The following is a 22,116-nucleotide window of genomic DNA, read 5'->3' as shown; positions in this document are numbered from 1 at the left end:
GCAGATATTTGGACAGGTCTCCTGCTTTGAGCCTTTCCCACACCCCGTCATCCAGTGTTTCGTGACCGACGCACGCTTCCCCTGCCGGCTCCCCCATTGGCCAATCCCCATCCTCGTACCGCTTCTCTCCCACCCATTCTTGAACCTCCCCTCCCCCAAATGCCTCATCTCGATAACGATACGGACGTAGAAGACTAGAGCGAAAGACCCCCCTAAGAATGCCATGCCCACAACGACAAGAGGTCAGAGGCCTGCAACCACGCCCATCGAGAACCCCGAGTGGGCACCCGAAGACCCTTTCAGAGCCGCCTAGCGGCCCTCCTCTTTCTCCTGAGCCGTCAACTCTCACCGGCGGCCCCCCTTGTGCGTCAGCTCACATATCTCGCGCCTGAGCGATCCGCTCGCTACTTTTGCAAAAGGTGCGCATGTATCTCTCTCCAACTCCCTCTAAACCTCTCTTGTGCAAAAGTTAACTTTTCACTTCAACCCCCCTTCCCATTCGATCGGGGGTTCTCGCCACGTACGTATCTCGCGCGTCGGATCTGTCCCCGGTTCTTACGTGAGTTTCCCTCGTCTCTCAGTCTCTCCCGCTGCCAGCCCCCCCCCCCCCCCCCCCCTTCCCTTCCCCAGACCACTTTTCTCTCCAACTCGTAAGGGGGCCACGGGGCGCGACATATGCACACCATGTAAGTCATATTTAGAAAGAAGAAGAAAAAAAAAATTGGGAAACCCCACGATTTGACTACTGATCTTCCTTCCCCCTCCTCCTCCCTCCCTCCACCGCCCCGGAAAAAAAAACACGCGACAAGGAAAGGGAAAAAAAAAAAAGATCTACACACCAGTCCAGCGTCCTCAGCGTCCCCATTTCGCCACCCACCGCACGACAGGTCCAGCCACAGAGTAGTAGCCCTCCAGGTCTCTGCCAAGTTTCCGCTCCAGGACCCCTGATTTGCAGTGGACCAACCAACAACACACCCCCCCTTCCAAGTGAAGATCTGTGGATCGGGGACCTGGGGATCGGGAGAGGGGGGGGGGGGGCATTTCAGCCGCCCCCGTTCCCACCCCCGGGGCCGATCGTGCCCTTCATCGTGTGCGGAGTACTATCCGAATGTCATTACATTGCGACATGCCACATTCTCCCCTCCCACTCACGCTCTGTTTACTCATTTCGTCTTTTCGCCCATCGTGATAGGAGAAACAACGCTGGTGCAACCCGTTGGATGACCCCTCCCCCCCTTTCCCCACGACTCAGAGACCCTATCTCGCACGCGAGCTTGCAGGAACAGAGGAAAAGAAAAGCAACATGAAAACGAATTTTACCCAAAAAAAAATTTAATCAAGATGTCCATGCGGCGGAACGGATCATGATCCATCTTCGATTGGGGGATCTTTGTTCTGGACACCCTCTTGGGAGGTTTCCATCCTATCACAAAACAACCACCGCAAGACAAGAGAAGTGCCACCGCCCGCGACGAAGCTCTTACACATTTCATCTCTCTCTCTCTCTCTCTCTCTCTCTCTTTCGTATAGATACGAATAACCTTTTCTCACATTCATCATCATCCACCGCCGCCACCACCATTATCGTAACACAGAGCCTCAGCGTAAGCACCTTGATCCTCCCCCCCCTCCCCCTCTTCCCCGATTTGAGATCCAACGTAAGCTCCCATCCACCCTTGCCGTGCTGCCACCTCGGAAACACCCACGGACGGGAAGAGGTTGGGTTGAGTTCCAAGGGAGCCTCAATATCAGCCGCATTCCATCCCACTCGGCTTACCCAGTCTACGTACCCCGTCCATCCATCCAGAGAGGTACTAGAAGGAGGGAAAAAGGGGGGGGGGTGATAGACAACACCACAGGCCGAGTCTAGAAACGCCCTCCAGAACCCCCCAGACTCCCCAGATAAACCCTCCTCCAGGGACGAAAGACGCGCGCGCGTGTGTGTACGAGTGTGACAGAGAAAAAAGAGTACGAAAGCACGTCATCCCTCGCCAAACCCCGACCTTGAACCATCAACCATCCCTGCTGTTCCCCTCTCATCATCGGGGTCCTCACCTGTCTAGAAACACGGATTGGGTATCCCAAGAAACACACCCTCTCCCATCCCCCCCCCCCCCCCCCCCCCCTCCCCCTGATGTCTCTCTCGCGCGCGCATACATGCTGAGAGACGCACCCTTATCGGGGACGCCAATCTTGTCGCCTTCGTGGCGGTCAAGACAGACAGACAGATAGTCAGTCAGACAACCATAGCACCCCCTCCCTTGCATGCGACAATCATGGAAAAAGAAAAAAACTGAGACACCTGGCGTAGTCGAACCCACGAGGTCAACGTCCGTAGGAACACATACACACACACACACACACACTCACATATACACAGAACATGGAATCACCAGTTCACAACCAGGAGGATGGTAAGATAAAACAGAAACCCCGCCCCCAAATATATAGGTAATGAGTTGGCATTTTTTGCGTGGCGAGTTCATTTGCTCGAGCCTTTTTTCTGCCTTCTATGTACTGCTGCCTAGGTCTCGTCCCATTCCAGGATTGGCGAGAACATGGGAGAAGAGGCGGGCCGGCATCTAACCCGGCCCACCCCATCCCATGCATGCCTCGATCGCCCCAGGCTCTCCTGCAAGCCATCGTCGCCAAGGACACCGAACATCTCTCTTCCCCACCGGCAATCCAAACCCTACACGGGTGAGACATGCAGTGCGGACAAGTCCCCGTGGTCGTAACCGCGGAGTACCAATATCGTCCACTTCTCCCCTCAATCGGGCTTCGGCTGCCGTAACAACATGACGGATCGCTGCCACCAGCCCGATGAGACCCGGCCCTGCTCTTCTTGCCAAAAAATCAATAAATCATTTTCTTTTGTTCTCCGCCCTCTTTCCCAATGCGCCGTTGCTGAACCCTGATACCCCGAACCAAAATCGTGTCCCAGATCATGTCGATGATGACCAACCGATCGCCCATATCCTCGTCCCCCCCTCCAAATGATTGTTACAAGCGTGTTCCGTGTGTATCGTCATTAGACCCCCACGCAACATTCCAGTTGCCACGATGGCGAGGCCCATGACCGGGCCCTGTGGTCATCTTTCTTTCGCTATCCGAGAGCGCCCCGTGTTCTGTCGTGTGCCAATTCCGTTTAGGCCCCCACGACCAAAAGTGATGAATCGTCGATCCGCTGCGTAGAAATGCTTCTCATGTGCCGTGTTGTGATTAAGCCAGGAAGCACCTCCACGAGCCCGTTCGCACAAGTATGATTATGTCCTCTCAGCGGCAGTTGATGTGATAGATCCTGTCCGCCATCCGCAAGGCAGGACATCCCTTGTCCCGTCCTTTCCGTATCGTACACCCCACTCTGTTCATGCCTCTTCGATCCGCATGGCGTCCGCGTGTGTTGATCAAAAAGGGGAACCAGGGGCCAATCCGTCACCGCTCTGACCATCTTCTCCCTCTCATTTCCTCCATCCCACGTTCCAAATGACATGAGCAATATCCCGGGCTGTATTAACTGTATCAATGACCCGGCCGATGATGCCTTCGTTGGAAGATGATTCCCCCTCTTCATATGGCATGAACATACCTGACGAGGTCCGACGCATGCCTGCTGGTTCGGCGTTCAGACTGTTGGTTGACGAGGAGCGTTGCAGGCCTGTCGATTTGTCGTCGGTTTTTGTCGGTGATTGCCACCCCATCGATGCTGCTTCTCCCTCTTCGTCGTCTTCGTCGTCAAAGAAAAACTTGCCCGACCCCTTGGAAGGGCGAAGCGTTTCTTGCGACGAGGATGGGGACATAACGGGACTCCGGTATGAAGTGCTGTGCTTCATCGCCGTCTCTTGCGGCTCGGGCGTATCTTCGCGATACTTGAGCGTGGTGGATGGCAGCATAGCGATCGTCTTGCCCTCGGCGGCCGCGGCGATCTTTGCCGACTTCTTCCTGAGCAGGGGCATCTTCTTCTTGGTGCGCGACCTCTTCATCATGATGGCGCCCTCGTCAGAATCGCTATTGTCGTACCGCTCGGTGCCGGCATCTTCGTCTTCATCGTCATCGCCTTTGATGTCGACTGCGATGCATTGCGACACCTGCTCGTTGAAGTGGATGTGTTTCTTCTCGCTGCTGGGTGAAATAATGCCCGAGGATGTGCTCGAGGGGCACAGGTTGGAGCTCTCGCGACTCAGTCTCCTCGATGAGAAGGGGAACGTGACGTAGTCCGTGGTCGCCCGTTCCAAAGTCGGCCGGGCGAGACGCCGTCGCCCGTCTTTTTCTTGGGCCTGGACGGCCGCAGCCGCTTGCTTCAACAGAGAGGAAGCGGACAGAGACCTCTGCAGCATGACCTCCGACATGCTGCGCTTCTTAAGGATGGGCTTCTTGTTCACGAATGAGTTGTTCTTGGTGAGCCTGGCGCTGTTTGGATCCGTCGTGATGGGATTAAGCGTATTGGGACCGGTCTGCAAGGGTCCGTAAAGCCAAGTGACATCACAATCCTTCAGCCTATCGAGTGTCAGCCATGGAGTCATTCATACGCAGTCAAGCAACCCACCAGTTCAGCGTCTCTGGCGAAACCGTCTTCAGCCTGTTTTTTGCCTTCATCCAGGTTCTCCACGACGCGTTCTCCAAGCGGGCGGCATTGCTGTACTCGGATCTCCGGGACACGATAAACTTCCATGATGACCAGATGTCCTCCTCTTTCCAGTTGTGCGAGAGATAGTCGACGTGACGTGAGGGTTGTGCCCGGACAGCCGTGTCGTCTTCAGCGTGTTCCACATCGAGAACGAACTCGGGCGTGTTGGGCCTGGAGGTGTCGCCCTCCGTCTCGTTGTCAACCGGCGAGACGGTGTACGAGTCGCCCGTCTTGGGACTTGTCGGCGCCTCCAGGTCTTCTGGGTGGTTGAAGTAGTCGGAATCCTCGTAGTGGGGGAAGACGAAGTGATCGTTGGCGTGCACGGCGAGATCTAATGTATCATCGCAGTCGGACGCAATGGAGACGTTACTCGCAGGGGTCGATGAGCAAGAGAGGTCGGTGGATTCGGCGTGGGCGGTCCTTGGAGACGACGGCGCGGAGGACGGCGCAGAGTCTGGATAGACTTTTGAATCGTCAAAAGCGTCGCTGATGTGGCTGGCCGAGGTTGCTGACGAGTGGAAGTTGGATTGTTTCGTGACGAACTTGGGCTGCGAATGTGAGCGTCGCAGATTGGAGGAGAAGTAGGTGTTCTCCTCTGATGATAGAACGACGGCCATTGTGTGAAAGCTTATGGGCGAATTGAGGAACGTTAGTCCCTAATCGCCGTGACTCCGGTGCAGAAGCAAGCAAGATCGGTCATAAGTATCCGGTGTTGGGAGGTTAGATTGTCGTGTTGTTATTGTAGGTGGGTAAGTGAAAAGTGATAGCAGCAAGGTGGTAGATCGTGGACCAAGGAGTCGGGATCGGGGCCACAGCTACGCAAAGTAGGAATGGGAGGGGGGGGAGGCAGGCAGTCTTGTTTGGACGGCGGATGACGGTCGGTCCCCTTTTTCTTATTCGTTCTACACCAGGCCGTTGGGTGTACGGTGCAGGTTTTCGGTGGCTCAGGACCTAGCGCGGTGGCGTCCCAAGAAACAAAGGCGGTGACTGGAGCGATGCGCGGAGGGGGGGATTCGCCAGTGAAAAAAGGCGGAGAGGTTGGTTAGATCTGGTTTGGTAATGTATGGTATGGTGTGCGTTACGGTCCGGCACGGCACGGTACAATACGATGTAGGACGGAACGAAAGAGCAGAACTGGCTGACGCTGGCTGGGGACTGGCGGAAAATGCGTGTGAGGGTCAGTGACGAGGGTCGAGGGCGGAGGACGGCAGAAACAGATATCGCAGCATTTGGAAACGCAAACGGGTGTCAGGAACTGGCCGACTTGGCGGCGGCGGGGGGAGATGAGTAGGTTGTATATATTGGTTTGAGTCGGGAGGGCAGCGGTGGGGAGGAAGAACGAGAAGAGAGCGTCCGAGGGGAAGGGTAGGTAGATGTATTCGTATCCAGTGGTGCTGGGGAGTGCAGGGAGTAGCAGTAGTAATAGCGGAAGGGCAAAGTCTAGGTATTTTGTCGATGGGTGAACAGACAGGGTCGTAGAAGAGAGGGAAAAGGTAAAAAAGCAAAATACCGGGTAGGTAGGGAAGGATAGCAGATGGAGTTGGAGGAAAAGCGGATCGAGGAACTGGAACGACAACCGGCACGTTCGAGCCCCAGAGGCTGATTGCAACCCGCAGTCTCGTTCTTTTTCGCCCTTCTGGTGGAGTCACTTAGTGGAGTCACTTGGTGGATTAAGAGGGGGGAGAGACACAGTGAGTGAGAGTGGAAGTAAGAGAGAATGAGAGAGACACGCAACGCCAGGGCAAGAGGCGACAGAGCAGGGCAGGGGGAGGTGAGAAGTCGGCAGGGGGAGGGGAAGGTACGGATACAGAAAACGAAGGACCGGTCCTGACTGGAAACCAAAGGGAGATAGATGGGGGAGGGAGGGGTCCAAGTGCAAAGAAGGAGGGGGTGGCAGAACACAGAAAGGGTACGTGTACGAAGTACCTACGAAATGTGTACGAATAAGTACCTGTAGAGCGAGAGAAAGAGAGAGAGCGAGGGAGAGGGAGAGGGAGAGAGGGGGGAAAGAGGGGAGAATGGGTAGAACGGAGGGACAGAGACAGAGACAGAGACAGCGAGCGAGTGAAAGTGAAGCCTAGGGGTGTGGGATACGACACCTAATGGGGGTGCGCGTAGGAGACTCGGTCTTTTATTCTTCTTTTTTTCCTTCAAAAAATTAATCTTTTGCCTTTGCGTCTCATTATTCGGGAAAGGTCTCTGGATAGTGCAAGCAAGGATCATGGTGGGTAAGGAGTTGAGTTGAGTTGAAGGGGGGAACCGGGGGTGGCCTTCAAGATTGTGTGGAGAAGACAAGCAAGGATTGGCCCAGCTTCGGGAGATGGGGAAGGAGAAAGGGAGCAACCGGGACGTGAAGGAAGAGGCGATTCTGGACTTTGGCCTTGGAACGGACCTTAGTCGGCACTGCTAATCTGAGTGAGTCTGGGAGTAGTGAGCGAACTGGAAGCACTGGAGATGTTCTGGGGATGGACGACTGTACGATGTGGGAGATGTGGGAGACGGGGGACGTCGTGGTGGATCATGAACTGGGATGGTGAGGAGGAGACAGCACCGGCAGCAGCAGCAGCAGCAGCAAGTGATTGTGCGGTGCAGTCGTGATGCGAAAAAGTACTTTGCCATGGCCCGGTACACCACAAGATACAGAGAGAGTACTTCGGGTACAAGGCACTTCCTTACGTACGGACGCATCTGTCGCGGTACGTACTCTACCAGCTGCATTGTCTAAGTGGCAGCTGGCACCAGGCACCGAGAGAGAGAGAGAGAGAGAGAGCGCGTTTGAAGAATCATACCAAGCCAAAGCAAGAGAAGGGCGGATATCATACAGACAAGACAGTCAGCTCTGTGTAAGGGAAGTAGGTGATGAGCCAAGGATCAAAAGAGAGTGGGTGATAGCAGGAAAAAAAGACGTGTGATGTGTACAAAAGAGTGGTGACCCTGGTAGGAGGAGGAGGAGTGTGTAAGGTAGGCAGTACTAGTAGCTCGACACAACGCAACGCAACGCAACGCAACGCAACGCAACGCGACGAGACGCTATGCTGCGATGCGCTGCGCAAGCGTTTATCAGACCTGCAAGCCCAATGCACGCACCCAGCATGCAAGTGTGGCAGCTTGCAGCCAGACCGACAAACTGGGGTGCCCAGTGGGAATGCACAAATAGTGTCTACCGAATCAGGGGAGGGCGATGAACTCGAGGGAGAGCACATAGTCTATTCGTGATGCAGACGTTAAAGAGTGGGAGCGGGCGACAGGTACACCGGTACCTACATACCTCGATACTATTTGTCCGAGCTTCTCTACCGACATGCAATCATTTGAGAGGGGGGTGGATGTCTTGGAGGGAGCAGCATACATCATATGTACTCTATAAATCCGTATGGTTGCTATATGCGTTCTGGCCGTGATTTGCCTGTCTGTCCGCACCCAGGCAGGCCAAAATGAAGACGAGCAAGACAGACAACGGCGAGGCGGCGCATTCTTTCGCACTCAGTGTAGTGCCCATGGCCAGTGGCCACGAGGAAGGAATTCGCAACGAGAGAGACGTGATGCGTTTCTTCTCCACGAAACGGAGCCATCCCAAGCACGGACCGACATTGGTAAACAAGAGACCTCTAGGATGATCCGGGGCTAAGCGCGGCCAGAGACACCTTGAGGGAGGTTGAGCCAAGGAAAACTGCATCAGTCAAAAAGCTCGAGAGACGGCCAAGACAGCCGTCTGCTGGCGATCCCCGAAACAATGAGCGAGAGAGGATCTGAGTGTGCGAGACGCCGGTGCGACGCACTGTATTTCATTACCCCAAATCGAGGCGCACGTGAGAGGCGTGCGGTGAGGCGTTCTGGGGAAGTGGAGGTCGCAATCCATTCCCCGGAATGCCGCGCGACACATTGGACGAAGAGGCGTGATCATGAACAGGTAGTTGTAACAGAATGTGACGGCACAACCCATTCTCGAATCCGGGTGGCGAGATGATGATGCATACCCAACCAACTGCCGCCATGTACCTGGAAATAAGCCGAGGAATGATGGCCAACGGATCATAGTCCACGATGGTGATCTTCACGTCTTCTGATCTCTGATCTTTGGCCGAATAGGGCCGCTCGTCTGGGCCCGCGTTCCTGACACGAAGACGTCAACGTGGGGACGTTTGTCGTCGTTTTGATCCAACCCATGCCGGGCCTGTCTGTACAACCGGTTCCAAATAAAAATCAAGAGCGCGACGCACAAGTCTGGTTTGCGCATGGGACAAGAGCAACCGCAAAAGACGGCCGTCTTCTCCGACGGTTGGCCCTTCTTGTCCAAGATCGAGCCGGGGAGGCGGGTCGAAAGGATCATGGTTGGCAGCATCTTCTGCTGTGGGCTGTATGGCATGCGCTGAGAGTCTGAGATGGGCTTTGTCAGTACCCGGTGACCCGGACCAAGTTGTGATCCACGGTTGGTCTGACGCCTCAATGTCTGAGGGTTCGGGCAGCGCCAATTGGCAATTCCCAGCCCCAATCCGATTCAGCCCAGGCCCCCAGGGCATGCTAGGCTGTTGCCCGTTTTCCCGGTACGCTCGAAATTGGCGAGGCGACAAGCTGGTCCCGGTGGCAGGGGTTGTCGGCAAGATCCCAGCAATGGGCACGGAGGCCAGATGGAGAGTTGAGAGAAGAGAAAGATTTTTCTCTTTTTTTCTTCTTTTTTTCTTCTTAGTCTCGCTCTCCCCACCCCCCGGCCAACTTCCACGTTGTGTTGCCATGCCCACTAAGACGGTCCCCGCCGTCATAGTCGAGCGAGGCCTTTCAGATGGCGGGAGCACTTCCGCCAGTGCTTTCATGTCTCGCCCTTGGATCGTGGTGCTGTGTGCCGACGAACCCCTTCGTCTTGGCCCGTGCCGGCACTGGGAGCAGACTCCAGGCCGTCAGTCTGCTCGACGGCATGGCCGCTCAGGCCGAAGGACCGTCTGGGTCAGCATGGGGTTCCAAGACAGGCTTGGAATGGATGGGACGGCGGGTGGGTGGTGAGCAGGGAGGAAAAGGCAGTAAATTTCAGAAGGCCAAGAGCTGATGTCGACTTGTCAAGCGTGGTGCGGATGAGATCAAGGGTCTCTGGTTTGTCTGGGTGCGCTAGTATCAAAAATAGCGTGCGCTTGTGGTGCTTCCTCTCCCTTCACTTTAAGGCCTGGCGCAGGGTTTTTTTCTTCCCTCTCCATTTCTTTTTGCTTGAATGCGCGAGCCGGGGGGTTTCGTGCTGATGCCATCGGATAGTCCAGATGATGGTGAACCGCGTTGTTGGTTGGCATCGGTCTTGGATTATTGGCCAAGGGCGCTTGGTGTTGGTATTATAATGGATGGACGATTGGCAGCCGACGTGGGCGACTCGGCTCAAAGGTTGACGTTGTGTTTGGAAGTTGGTTTGAGGGGCCACACTGGACGTCAATACCGTAACGCAAGGAGGCGACGTATCAGGGCTTCCTCTCCTGCTCCTTCCTGCTCTTGTGTCTTGCAGGTCCTGCTCCTTGCCTGCTGTGGATTGTAAGGCGCACAGTGCTCCGCACCTTGGTACCTAAGGTACGGATAGGTAGGTATGTAATCAGCAAATGACAGGCCGAAGGACAGGGGCGTGTTGCGAGGCGTTGCCAGTCCATCCGCCCCATAGTTTCGCCGACGATTCCATTGTGGGTCCTGGTCGCGACAGCTCGCCCCACAAGATCACTTGAGCCTTGCGCATGACCGGAACCTTTCCCCGGGTCGACGGACTTGTCACTCGTCGCTGCACAATAGCGCGCCATAGACTTGGTTTGTTGTAGAGTGGCCAGTGCCTCGCTAACAATTATACCACCTAGCATTTCCCCCAAAGCGGCGTTCATGGAATAGCAGATGGTCACGACATCGGAAGGACCCTCGCAAAGAAGAGGGCAGCAACCAACGATAGGGAACAGGTAGAGTGCGGGCGAGCCTCGCTGCATCTCGACAGTACCTAAGCCCGCGTCTGCAACAGATTCCGACGACATGCCACGAGCCGTTTTCCCTCCGGAAACGTTACCATCAAAGCAGAGCCCTGGTCTTCCCCCTTCACCTCGACCAACATCGCTCACTTGGTTGTACCATGCTGTGCACTGCCAGCCCAGCCGACTCCCGACTCCCTACGCTCGCTCCCCCACGACGATTCCATCCAAGGCCTCGTGACTACGGGAGGCCTTCGGCAGTTTGGTGGCCTCTGTCAACATTCCTCCCGTTACTGGTACCGGAGAACGCGCCATCAATGAGGCAAACCATGGTATTGTCTTCCAGTGGCAACAGCCGCGTCATGGGATTTTGAAATCACCTTGCACTCGTCTTTGAGCTCGGTCATCTCCAAGTTCCGCCTTGATGATCCGTTCTATATCTCGATGCCCTTGCCTTCCTGTGTGTCTCGATGGCCGATTCCGCGCTTCACCCTCCCTCCACTACGGTCCCAGCTTCAAGTCCTACAGCGAAAGAAACACAAATCCAATGTGGGCTGTTGGGTCTGCATTCTAATAGCCGCGATGCTAGTTCTGCCGACTGGCAAGCCTGGCTCTTCCCAGCCGGTGGCATAATCTTTTCGCGTCGAATCAACTCGCTCGATACACCTATCGCCTGTACCAGCTTGGCTAAGCCCTGACCGCTGATTTGAACTCGGCAGTATCGGACGGCTATTGGACTCAATGACACACAAGGTCGCCAGCTTTGAGCAGCAAGCTCCGAGCTTTACCTTTCCGGACGTCAGAATCGATCGACATTCTGTTGAGGACGGGTCCCGCCAAGTCTCCATGATGGCAATTCAAGGGTCCAATGCGCCAGCTGCGCTACTACATAACAGCTCCAAGCGTCTGAAGTACTGCAAAAGCAAGCGTCACAGTGAGTTTTGCAAACATCAGCCAAACTCTGTCGTCAGAAACCGTGGATGCTGCATCGATGTAACTCAAAACGAACCATCAGATAGTCCTCTCCAGCAGAACCGAGTCGCACAAGGGTTGGTTCCGACATGTTCCGTTCGCGTCTGGGCGTCGGCGACCGTTGTGTATGATGTACTCTTGTGGTGGTGCAAGTGGTGATGTGATGTACCGCCCAGCGTCACATCCAAACCGTTGTCTGCGGATGATGGTGGGCAACAATGCTCTCCAGCCTCTTCGAGTACGCGGTTACACGAGCGCACCCACACCAATCGACATGATCTAATGCGATAGAGAGCTGCAACTAACTGCTAACTGTTGCTGTATTCTCTTGTGTTTTTAGCCACCGAGATACGTTGGCAAGGCGGTCGGTGCCTCATGAGATCGCACAAGTACATCCAGTACCATGAAGGATGGAGGGTGAAAACCCCTACGGTAAATAAATGAAAAGCCACAGTATGAGTGTCTTGTCCAACAACTGAAGACATTGCAAGGTTTCTGTAGAAACGCAGTATGTGGTTTTTTTCTTCTTTTTTTGGCCACTATAAGCGATGCCTGGTGCACACAGCCGTGTCTGCTACGCGAATCCAGTACCTGGACCTGGAGCTGAGCAGCCGCAGTGGGCGGGAGCACAGTGTTTGCGCTAGCAGGCGCATCCCTAGGCAGATTAGATTGAGGCTTCGAGTAACACCAAACGTCGACTCGATATGGTTCAAGGTCCGTACCCCCGTTGCTCGTGGTCTATCGATCGACGTAGATCTCGAGGGTCTATAACAGTAGCCTCTCGGTCTTATGTTTTGTGGTTGTGTTGGATCCTCGCAAACAACCATTCGCAGCCAAGGTCGGCCTCGCCTGGTTGTCGCCAAAGCCTGCGCTCATGTGCGCAGCAAGTATGTGTCATACGGGTTGGCAGGACCCGGGCACGAGTGGGCGAACACTCTGGGGGATATACGCAAAGTTAACTTGGCCAGTTGCTATCGACTCTTCACCCGGAGCCTGGGAGGAGCATGCAATGCACGCAAGGCGTGGGCTGGTCAGAAACAGCGGGCACGACGCGGGGAGGGTGTGAGTGAGAGAGAGAGAGAGAGAGAGAGAGAGAGAGGGACAAGGCGATGGGTGCCAAAGACATGGTCATTGCGGTCAATGCTGTCCTGACCCGAACCACGCCGACCTCGGCAGAGGTAAGGTTCAGAGAGATGTCTCATGAAACGCAGGCTATTCTTGTCGTGGCATCTCGCGTGTCACTGTTGTGGCCACGGAGGCTCTGTCGATTGAATGCGTTTGACGCATTCGGAGGATACGTCGACGGGCGAATGGGAACACAGCCGTTTCGATACAGTTTATGGGACTGGGTGTCCGCAAACTGGTCCTCCATGGGGAAGACGGGGGAGGGTTGAAGTGATTGACTTGCTTGGCTCTGGAGGGGCATGGATTTCCCCGTGGATAACAAGTCCTGGTTGACAGCAGCTCCAAGATCTGCCTGCCTGCCTGCCTGCCTGCCTGCCTGCCTGCCTGCCTGCCTGCCTGCCTGCCTGCCTGCCTGCCTGTCTACCCTTACCCAGACGTCCCCTCTACTACTGTAGTACGGCTGTGGAGAGAGCTAAGGTGGTCCACGAGGCGAGCGAGTCTTCATCGCCAGTGTTGCACGACGCGGCGGTGCGACTCGGCGCCCCGAAACGAGGCTGGCATTGGGTGCCCGGGACTCATTGCTGCGATGTGAAGCGAAGCCGCCGCACCGCAACTCGCCCACCCGTCCGACTCACAGGGTGGGCTTCTGTCTTGGACAACCAACTCTCTCTCTCTCTCTCTCTCTCTCTCTTATCGACCCGGAAGCGTTGTTCACCAGAGTACCTACTCTGTACTTGGTGTCGCAACCCGCCGGAGGTGTCGATCTTCGCGCAGAGCAGCAGAGGCCATGCATGCATGCATGGATGATGACGGACTCTTCCTCGCCCCCCGCCATTCTCTTTCTCCCGGTGTGTCGCGCACCAGGATTGGCCTTCTCCCGGAATGAATGGCACCCGCTGTTGATGGCAAGTTTTACCATGTCAACATGGACCAAGAATTGTTTGAGCAGCTGTCTCCCATTGAACGAACTCCCGCCGCCCTTCCCTTTCTGCGTATCGATCGCCCGTAACTTACTTATCCAAGATCGGCCCAGGGAAACGGACGCCGGGGGTCGGCCACGGCAGAGCAGGGGACGCTGCTGGCCAACAGGGTGTCGAGATGCCGACTGCGACGGTCGAGCAGGTCTAGACCACGCTCTCCCCGTCCGAGCAGACAGCGTGAGGGTGCTGCGCTGCTACCTCTACCTGTATACAAGGTGACATGACAAGAGAAGAGGGAACCACGCAACCTGGGATCGCTGTCCGTCCAGTCGGCTGGGTTTCCTATGCCCGTGATACGTGAGGGTGCGCGCGGGCGCGGGCTGAAGTGTGTGAATGCACTGAAACCTGCCATCTGCACCTACGTGTACGGAGAGCAGCGCAGCCAATGCGCCATCTAGCAAAGGTATTGCGAATTGCCACACATTCCAACATCGGAGGGGGGGGGGGGGGGTTCTTCTCGTTCTTGTCCTCTCTCTCTGTCTCTCTCTCTCTCTCTCTCTACATCCACGCCCGACCCGACTTCGTCCGACAGTCGTCCTCTCCGGTTCTCCCCGGTTTCTTCCCTCCGCCATCTGAAGCATCTCCACACCCCAGAGTCTGGGCATTGCCCGTTCGACCAGACACGAACCTTTGGCGCAGAGGCCAGTCCATGGTGTTTGCTTGTCTCGCGCATCAAACCCGGGCGGTTCTTGTCCCTCTCCACAACCCTACAGGAAGAAGCAACGACCGTCTATAGTTAACCTGACTTACATATCCGGACGTAGCTGGTTCGGCTTGGCTTGGCTAGGAGCGAGAGCCACATTGCCCAGTTCCTGTCTCGTCGCTGTCCTGCCATGGTCTACCATGCCATGAAGTGCCCTGTCTCCTTCGCGGCTCGCCGCCCGCTTGGAGTCGTCCAATCGATGCACCATGTTTCAAACCGTGCCTCGTTCATGGCCTCCCCCCCCCCCCCAGACGTGCATCTGAAGGGACGAAGTAACGCTGCAAGTCGACGCGGCGAAGGGGGGGCAGAGTTCGCGGCACTCCACCTTCGCCGCATGGCTGTAACGCAACAAGGCTTTTCTCTTACTCAAGCGCGCAACTTTTGACGACCCCGTACCTCTGCGGACAGTTCACCACCATCGACTGCTGCTGTACGACCTGGGAAACCCGGCCATTTCACGCTCGTTACGTGACCGACCTGTGCATCGACTAATGAGCCAGCCAGTCATTCCGCATGTTTGGCGGATGGCTAATCAGCCCCCTCCCCCCTCCCACATCCAAAACGACGCCATTATCTCGCCCTGCCACCGCATCAGCCCCGTCCAGCCAGTGACAGCGCCGGGCAGTCCAAGCCATGCGTGCGACTTTTTACCTTTCAGTTGGACGCAAGCCACACTAACAACTCCTAGCGAGCGTGCTGCTCAAAGGGGACTGTGATGGCCCCGGTGGGAAACAAGACCTCTCCAAACCTGCCCAACAAAGGAGGTGGGCATCCCCCACTCACTCACTCACTTTTACTCTGGACTTATCTATCATGGAGGGAGAGAGAGAGAGAGAGAGAGTCAGTCGGCCCTTTCGTCCACGGCATTTACAGTGTGGCGACTGGGTACATCGTAGACGCGCCGAAGAGACAAGACAAGGGCAAAGACAACCGACGGCTGCAAGATATCAGGGGCAGGATGGCATGGCCTCCGTTTCCCTGGATGTGCCGGCTAACATGGACAAGTCAACGGGCCATGCCGTACGACCGACTGACTGCCAGTCATTCTTCGTCCAACACACGTCTCAGCGCTACCCGTCCGATAGGCCGTCAACCCTGCGGCCGATGTCTCCCCTCTCCTGGCCCAACAGCACCGGCTTTCGTTCTAGAGACCAGAGCTTTGAGCACTTTCCAGTAACTCGACGCCATCCAGTGTACTCGCTCCCTCTGGTAGGTCGTCAGACACGAGCGAACCGGAACTAGATTGAGGGCCCGGGCGCGTACAGCATGCCTCTTTCGTGCCATCCGGGGGCGCCGTGGCCCGCGCCGTCGCTCCAAGTCTCCCGCCCCATCTGTCCGGGCGCGGCCGTTGTGCAGGTGAAGATTGGATAAGAATGGGGCCCGAATCTCCACTACCACGCCGCCCTGGTAACTGAGTTTGCTTCGTCGAAACTCTCTCTCTCTCTCTCCCTCTCTCTCTACTTTGGTGTGCGGCATGCGGGAAATCGGGACCCTGATCGACGCAGCAACTCGGTCGAGTTTCTCTAGCATAATGCCTCAACGCATTTCAGTGGCCCGGAACCGGGAAAGAGTCCAAACTTCGTCCGAGCTCCCCCTCCAAAGGAAAGAAGAAACCCCAAAGTAAAAACTGATGCTGGGTGGGCTGTGGCAAAGGGGTTATCATCCGCTTGATGGCGACAGGACGGTCCCGCCAAAGTCAAACCGAATGCTCTTGCAACTTGCGGCTCTGAAAAGAGCAACAGGAGTCGCGGGGAAGAAGGATGGCCGAGCACGTCGATGGGATCTGGACCTAGCCAAGAGTTGACGATTTTGACGTTGGCACTGTCGCGATATTACGTCGTACTTACAACGCGATTGACAAGCCGGACAGGAATTACGTATGCAGACAGGCCACTCACGGTTCCACAAACATACGCCTTCTGGATATCTGATATTCCCCCAATGCCAAGTACCGTGCCCGCGAATCAGCTCTTTCATAGTAAGCCGTTGCTTCTGCTTCTGCTTCTTCTTCATCATCATCTTCGTCATCTTCTTTTGTTTACTTGATTCTCTCGACACCATCGTCGGGCTGTCATCCGGGAAGGGGGCTGCTGCAGAAAAAGAAGCGCCGCCCTCGTGTCACTCACTCACCCATCGCTTACTGTGCCTGTCGACCTATCAACGTCACACACCGGACGTACTAGTGCGGAATCGGAGGAACTCCGACGGCATCATCGTTATCGGAGCTTTTCGTTCAAAACAGGGAGCCGAAAGACGTTCGTACATATATCTGTTCCCTGGCAGCGACGGCCAAGGTCAGGAACTAATGCTGCTCGCTAGCTAGGCGCCATGCACACCTTCGCCAACCAGTTGCGGTTGTTTGACCACAGCGGTCCCCATCCCCCAAGGAGGGTGGCCAGGGCCAGGGCCGGGGCTCAAATCCCAGAGATCGCAAGTCTTCTATATTGTGACTGATCACATTGAGGCACTTTCGATGCGGCTTTACCAAGCTGACGGCTTGCCAGATGCCACCCACATCGCAGAGAATCCCGGTCCAACACGCAGACTTGGATGCCACACACCTGCGATAACCCCCATGTCTCTTGTGGTCTTGCACCCAGAACCGACGAGTTTGCGACGGTATCTTTTTCAGTGTGTGGAATGCCCCCCACTCCCCCCCGCTGCTGCCTCGTCTCGCCCAGGTTTACCGTGGCGCGTCCAATGAAGGGCCATAAACACCGACGATGGTGGTTTTTTTTTTTTTTTTTTTGGTCGCCGTTGAACACGAACAGGAACGCCACCTTTCGTCAGTTCCATTTATATAGTTGACGAGGTCAGTATCATGGGTCGATACATTGTTGTCGCCGTGGCGGTAACGGACTTCCGCTCCCGTCTTCGAGAGTCGGCACAACATTCGCCTCGCTTCTGAAAGCCGACACTCGTGGCCTTTCCCGACAGCCTATTGCTGGGTTTCCAAATCTGCAAGCAATCATATCGGGCAGCTCAAAGTTAACATTAGGCGATACTTGGCTTCTTACGTGCTCGAGTCGATAAAGTCACCTCCCCCCCCCCCACCCACCAAAAGAGCCTTGTTGTCTCTCTCGCTTTCAGCAACACGTCCGGGAGAGTGACAGACAGACTAGGCGCCACAGCCCTGCGGCAACTCCGTCCGCAGACATGTGTTGCAACCTGGAACTCCCCCCCCAAGGCAAGCAAGGGTATCTATCTATCAATCGCGTTATCAACGACGATCTCGAATCTTTCCGAAGCCATCTGCCACTAGTACCCTACAAACGACATGTTTGGGGCCACAACGGGCGTCGTTGGAAAGTCGACTTCTCGGCGAGATACTGCAAGCTTGCTCCGCCAGGTATCCATTCCATCCCATCCCATCCCAACCCCCCCTTGGGATTGCTTCGAGTACCTATGGAGACGATCTGCATTCCCGCCCGTTCCCCGGTTGCAAACCTGCAAGTTGAGCCCCCGTAGCAGTCCCACCCGGCAACCCGATATCACAGACTTGTATTCATAGTATAGAGAATGTCTGGCGGTCGCCTATTGACCAAGCATGGCGCCCTACCCTCCCTCTCTCTGCTGACGACGACGACGACGGCCGACCGCGTCCCCATGCCGCACATCCGGGTTATGAGGACGTCGTCACTGCGCGCGCGCGCCCCTCTGGGACGAAACGGGAGGGACCGGACCCGCTCCGTCAACCCAGGCCTAGTTCAAAGCTCGTCGGTGTCTAAGCAGCGTCGGCTTCACGATGTCTTGGGCGTCCGTCCCGCGTTTGCAACCGGGCGCACGTCACGATGTCGGGATATATATCAGCTGGCTTTTTTTGCGGGCCCGAGATGTGGAAGGGGGGGAAACAAAGAAAGAAAAAAAATCACGCCATGCCAGCTGTGCAGTGCGATACATGGGATGTGCTGCTTTGGCCAGCCAGGCACGGCACGTTACGTTTGCGGCCGGTTATCAGCAAGGAGTATTGTATTGAAATGATATCAGAGGAGGAGCTTTTGAAGGCGTGAGCCACCAATGATCCCGTGCCGAGGGAATCGTCAGCGCGGAGAGCGGTCTTGGGAAAAGCCGCTGGGCCGACCGAGACTCGGCAGCCCAGAGCCGTAGCAGGCGGAGCGATGCCAGGCTTTTTTTGCACGGCATGAGACGGAATGACGGCCGGATGTTGCAACGGCACCATCACCGTCACCGTCAATGTCGATGTCGACGTCGACGGCCCTGCGGAAGACACCAACCATAGCCGACTGTTCCCGTGGTTTCGGCAATTGCCGGGCGTAGTATCTCGACGTACGTACGTACGGGAAACAGTACGATTAGCCATCAAACAAGAGACTGCACCGCCCGAATGAGTGAGTACACGAGTACGTCTGAGCTCGACCGGAACGCCGATATGCCTTTCCCCGCCTTCTCAGCTTCGATCTACTACCTGTATACCTGTATGTACTCTTGTCTGTGTGGTGTGTGGTCTGGAGCTGGGGCGATCCAAAACCTGGAACGCAACCCCTCGGGCTGTGCGCCGTCCTCGCAGGCCAATCGACGACGCCCCCAGGTTATGCTCGTCTCATTCTTTCTTTCTCTCTCTCTCTCTCTCTCTCTCTCGTCGGCGGCTATGCGATGTTTGTTTTCTTACCAATCGCACGCCCCGAGCTCTGAAGTCCGAGCGAATGTCGAGATCGATGCGTGTCTATCTCACCCCCCCGCCCCCTCAGACATTGTATCGTATTGGAGGGCTGCTATGCTATGCAGTCCGCGTGCTGTTTGAGCTCCTTCGAGGGGGGGAGACAGATTTTACTTGTCCATGGTTTCCGGGGCCCCCCAGTGAGACAAGAGGGTCAGCAACGGCAGGGTCTGCCCTGTGTTGACATTTTTGTGCGGGGTTCGAACCAGGAAGGGCCCCGGGGCTGCAAAAGGGCGCGGGGAAGGGGGGAAGCTTTGTTTGTCTCTTGGATGAGGCTAATCTGGAATATCTCTCTCTCTCTCTCTCTCCTTCCCCCTCACTCTCTCGAGCCCTCGACTTAAACCACAGACATGCAGAGTGGGCTGCGAAACTCTGCGCATATTAACAAGAAGCTTCTCCGCGGAGTCTTCCCCGCGGGGTCTTCTCGGGGGGGGGGGGGGACCTCTGTCTCTGTCTCACAGACCCCTTGGCGATGGCTGCAGAGGAGCGCAGATACTGTACTGTGTACACTTACAAACTTACGAAGCCCGCCGCCGGCAGAGTCGCTCTCGCGAACGAGGCCCGACCAGAGACGACAATCACGAGAAGGCAAGGCGGCAGAAGCCGACACCATGGTCCCCCTCCCCCCTCTGGCCTTGGACAGCCGTCACACCTCGACACTGCGCAGGTTTCGAACTTGGGCTGTGGTGTCAAGGGGCATATCATGGGCGCTGCCGATAATTTCTTTGACTGCCGCGCCGAACGAGATGTGAACTCGCAATCGGGGGTGGGGGGGGGAGTCCCAGGCTGGCTTTGCTTTCTCGATTGAAGCATTTTGAAGGCGTCAAGCGTGCCGAACAAAGTTTCCTGCGACGGGATCAGCCAAGAGAAGCTTTCGATGTCTCCAACCCCCCCCCCCCTCCTTTTTCCTATCCTATTTCGCCGGTTATTGCACCAGGGCTGGCCAGGGCTGGCCAGGTATGGCCGGGCGGCCGGAAGCCCGGGAGATCGGGAGCCTAAGTAGGGGTTTGTACTTGTATTCCCCCTCGCCCAAGGGCAAATGGTGTAAAAGGTCGAGGGGGGGGCCGGACGTGGCTAGGTTACAGTATCCGCACGATGTACGTGGTTGCGCAAAAAAGATGCGATGAGCAATGGTATGGTGTGTGTGTGCCTTTTGTTTTTCTTTTTGATCTTATTTTATTTTATTTCTCCGCAGCGCGGGCAGGGAACATTGCGACTGCAACAGACGATGATGGGTAGCGCTTACACCGGGGAACCGGGGGGAGGCGAACCGGGGGAGCGAGAGATGAGGTGAAGTGATGGAAGAGGGGGGGGGGGGGGGCGGGCTCAAAACAGACGGGATTCTTTCATCCCGCCGACTTTTCTTCATCACCACCCCCCTCTTCTCTCATCATCTCGTCGCCGATTGTCCGGCATCAAGTCGTTAGTATCGTCTCGAGATGACACGCCGAGAAGAAGAAGCGCAGCGCAATAGGTGGGGAGGGAGAAGAGGCGGCCAGGCCCGTCGTCGTGTCTGATGCTGATGCTGACGCTGAGGCGGATGCTTCCTTCTGCTTCACATCTCGGAGGTTGAGTGAAAACAAACGAGAGGTCGGGATGTTTTGGGTTATGCGAGCCTAGGAGGGGGAGGGGGGGGGGGGGGAGGGCCTAGAACGTCCTATCGAAAGATCCATCACCACCCACTCAACACTGATGCGCTAACAACCCCCACCACCACCACCGTCGCCGCCGGGGCCGCCGCCGTGCGCACCGGAGGAGTTCCGAAAGGTGGAACGGCGCAGGAGGCGTGTTGATTGCGCGTCCGGTGCCGGAATAATATGCCATTTGCAGCAATCACCCACCCCAGAAGAGGAACCGCCGTGTGCCTCCTGTTTTCTCCTGACGACTTACACCCACTCCCGCCGCGGCGACCAGCCGGAGGGGGGGAGGGGGCTGGCTGGACGAGGGCGCCATCGTTCGAGAGAGTGAGGTGATGGGACAGAATAGTCTCCGAAGGTGATTCCCGGCCGCCTATGGAGAGGAAGAAACGCCGCCGCCTTCACTAGACAGACGCTCGTGAAAATACATAGTAGCGCCTCTTGGGCCCCTCCCCCCCCCGTTTGCGGAGCCTCTCGTCGTCTTGGACGGGGTTTTTTACGGTGGTACGGCGGCCCAACTATACAGTAGACGGGGGGAAGAGGTGCATAAGCCCCCGTTTTTTTTTCTCGTGTATTTTCCTTGTCGGCTTTACTTTTTCTCGTTCTTCTTTTCCTTCTTGATGTTATCTTTTTTTTCTCTCCACATGTTGAAGGAGGAGGGGAAAGGGGGGGGGGGGGGAGGGGTGTGGCCGCGAACGTTGGTTCCTGTACGTACGGGTCTTTGGCCCGTTGGTTGCACACGGCTAGCAGGCCATCCGAGCCATCCAAACCGAGTTCGATCAGGAACATCCAGGAGAGAGAGTCAGTCATCTCGATTTGTTATTGTTTTTGTCTTTATTTATTACTTATTTTTTTGTGGCTTCCCCTCCCGCCCCCCATTGAATCCCTTCCTGTTCTTTCTTTCTAGACTTTTGGCGTCGTGTCGCGCCTTGTACCTCGAGCCGGCGGGGCGTAGGCCGTCCTTAGTTTGAGCTCAGGAACCGGACCCCCTCGACGAGTGACGAAGACGGCGTCCTTGGCTTACCTGGAAGGCGTTTTCTTCTCTCTCTCTCTCTCTCTCTCTCGGTCGATTGGTTAGTTACCCATGAGAAAACGGGGGTCGAATCAGGAGATTGTCGACGGTTCTGGAGATGGAGGAGGAGATGATTTCGGGTTGCGGTTGACTTAGATAGCTCAGCGGTTGACAGAACACGCCCCATTTGCACGTGTGATCAACACTCCCACAGGGCTGATCTACAACGCGCAATCCGAGTTGGATTGCGGTACCCTGGAAGATGACGTGCCCTGGAGGGGGTAGCAGATCAGCATCGGCTAGACAGCTCTCGGGGATTTTTCTCCCCCCCCCCCCCCCCCCCCCCCCCTTTTTTTTTCTCGTAGCCGGGCTCTCCCACCGCGATCGAAGCCGGGATTTAGGCATCGAGAGGAGGGGGGAAAGGGGAGAGGAGAGGATAGGTGTCTATCTCATTGATCAAT

At 56.1% G+C, this 22,116-nt stretch overlaps 4 protein-coding genes across 4 annotated transcripts; all 4 read right to left on the bottom strand.

The window, feature by feature from the left end:
* Positions 1-3,461: 3,461 nt before the first annotated feature.
* Positions 3,462-5,244, bottom strand: CH63R_00919 (Protein phosphatase type 1 complex subunit Hex2/Reg1; the record flags this gene model as incomplete). The annotated part of the gene is made up of 2 exons (XM_018295894.1): positions 3,462-4,497; positions 4,547-5,244. 2 exons carry the CDS (start codon positions 5,242-5,244, stop codon positions 3,462-3,464), a joined length of 1,734 nt encoding a protein of 577 aa, XP_018164256.1.
* A 3,437-nt stretch (positions 5,245-8,681) lies between these two features.
* On the bottom strand, positions 8,682-8,957 carry CH63R_00918 (uncharacterized protein; the record flags this gene model as incomplete). The annotated part of the gene is made up of 1 exon (XM_018295893.1): positions 8,682-8,957. One exon carries the CDS (start codon positions 8,955-8,957, stop codon positions 8,682-8,684), a length of 276 nt encoding a protein of 91 aa, XP_018164255.1.
* A 4,702-nt stretch (positions 8,958-13,659) lies between these two features.
* On the bottom strand, positions 13,660-14,536 carry CH63R_00917 (uncharacterized protein; the record flags this gene model as incomplete). Its single annotated transcript, XM_018295892.1, has 3 exons — positions 13,660-13,983; positions 14,254-14,332; positions 14,376-14,536. The coding sequence occupies 3 exons, from the start codon at positions 14,534-14,536 to the stop codon at positions 13,660-13,662; spliced, it is 564 nt and encodes a 187-aa protein (XP_018164254.1).
* A 4,580-nt stretch (positions 14,537-19,116) lies between these two features.
* On the bottom strand, positions 19,117-19,619 carry CH63R_00916 (uncharacterized protein; the record flags this gene model as incomplete). The annotated part of the gene is made up of 2 exons (XM_018295891.1): positions 19,117-19,229; positions 19,529-19,619. The coding sequence occupies 2 exons, from the start codon at positions 19,617-19,619 to the stop codon at positions 19,117-19,119; spliced, it is 204 nt and encodes a 67-aa protein (XP_018164253.1).
* Between the last annotated feature and the right edge of the window lie 2,497 nt (positions 19,620-22,116).

This window comes from Colletotrichum higginsianum, chromosome 1, assembly GCF_001672515.1.
Source record: "Colletotrichum higginsianum IMI 349063 chromosome 1, whole genome shotgun sequence".
Lineage (NCBI taxonomy): Eukaryota > Fungi > Ascomycota > Sordariomycetes > Glomerellales > Glomerellaceae > Colletotrichum > Colletotrichum higginsianum.
Note: the sequence above shows the minus strand (reverse complement) of the source record. Positions and strands in the feature narration are given on the sequence as shown.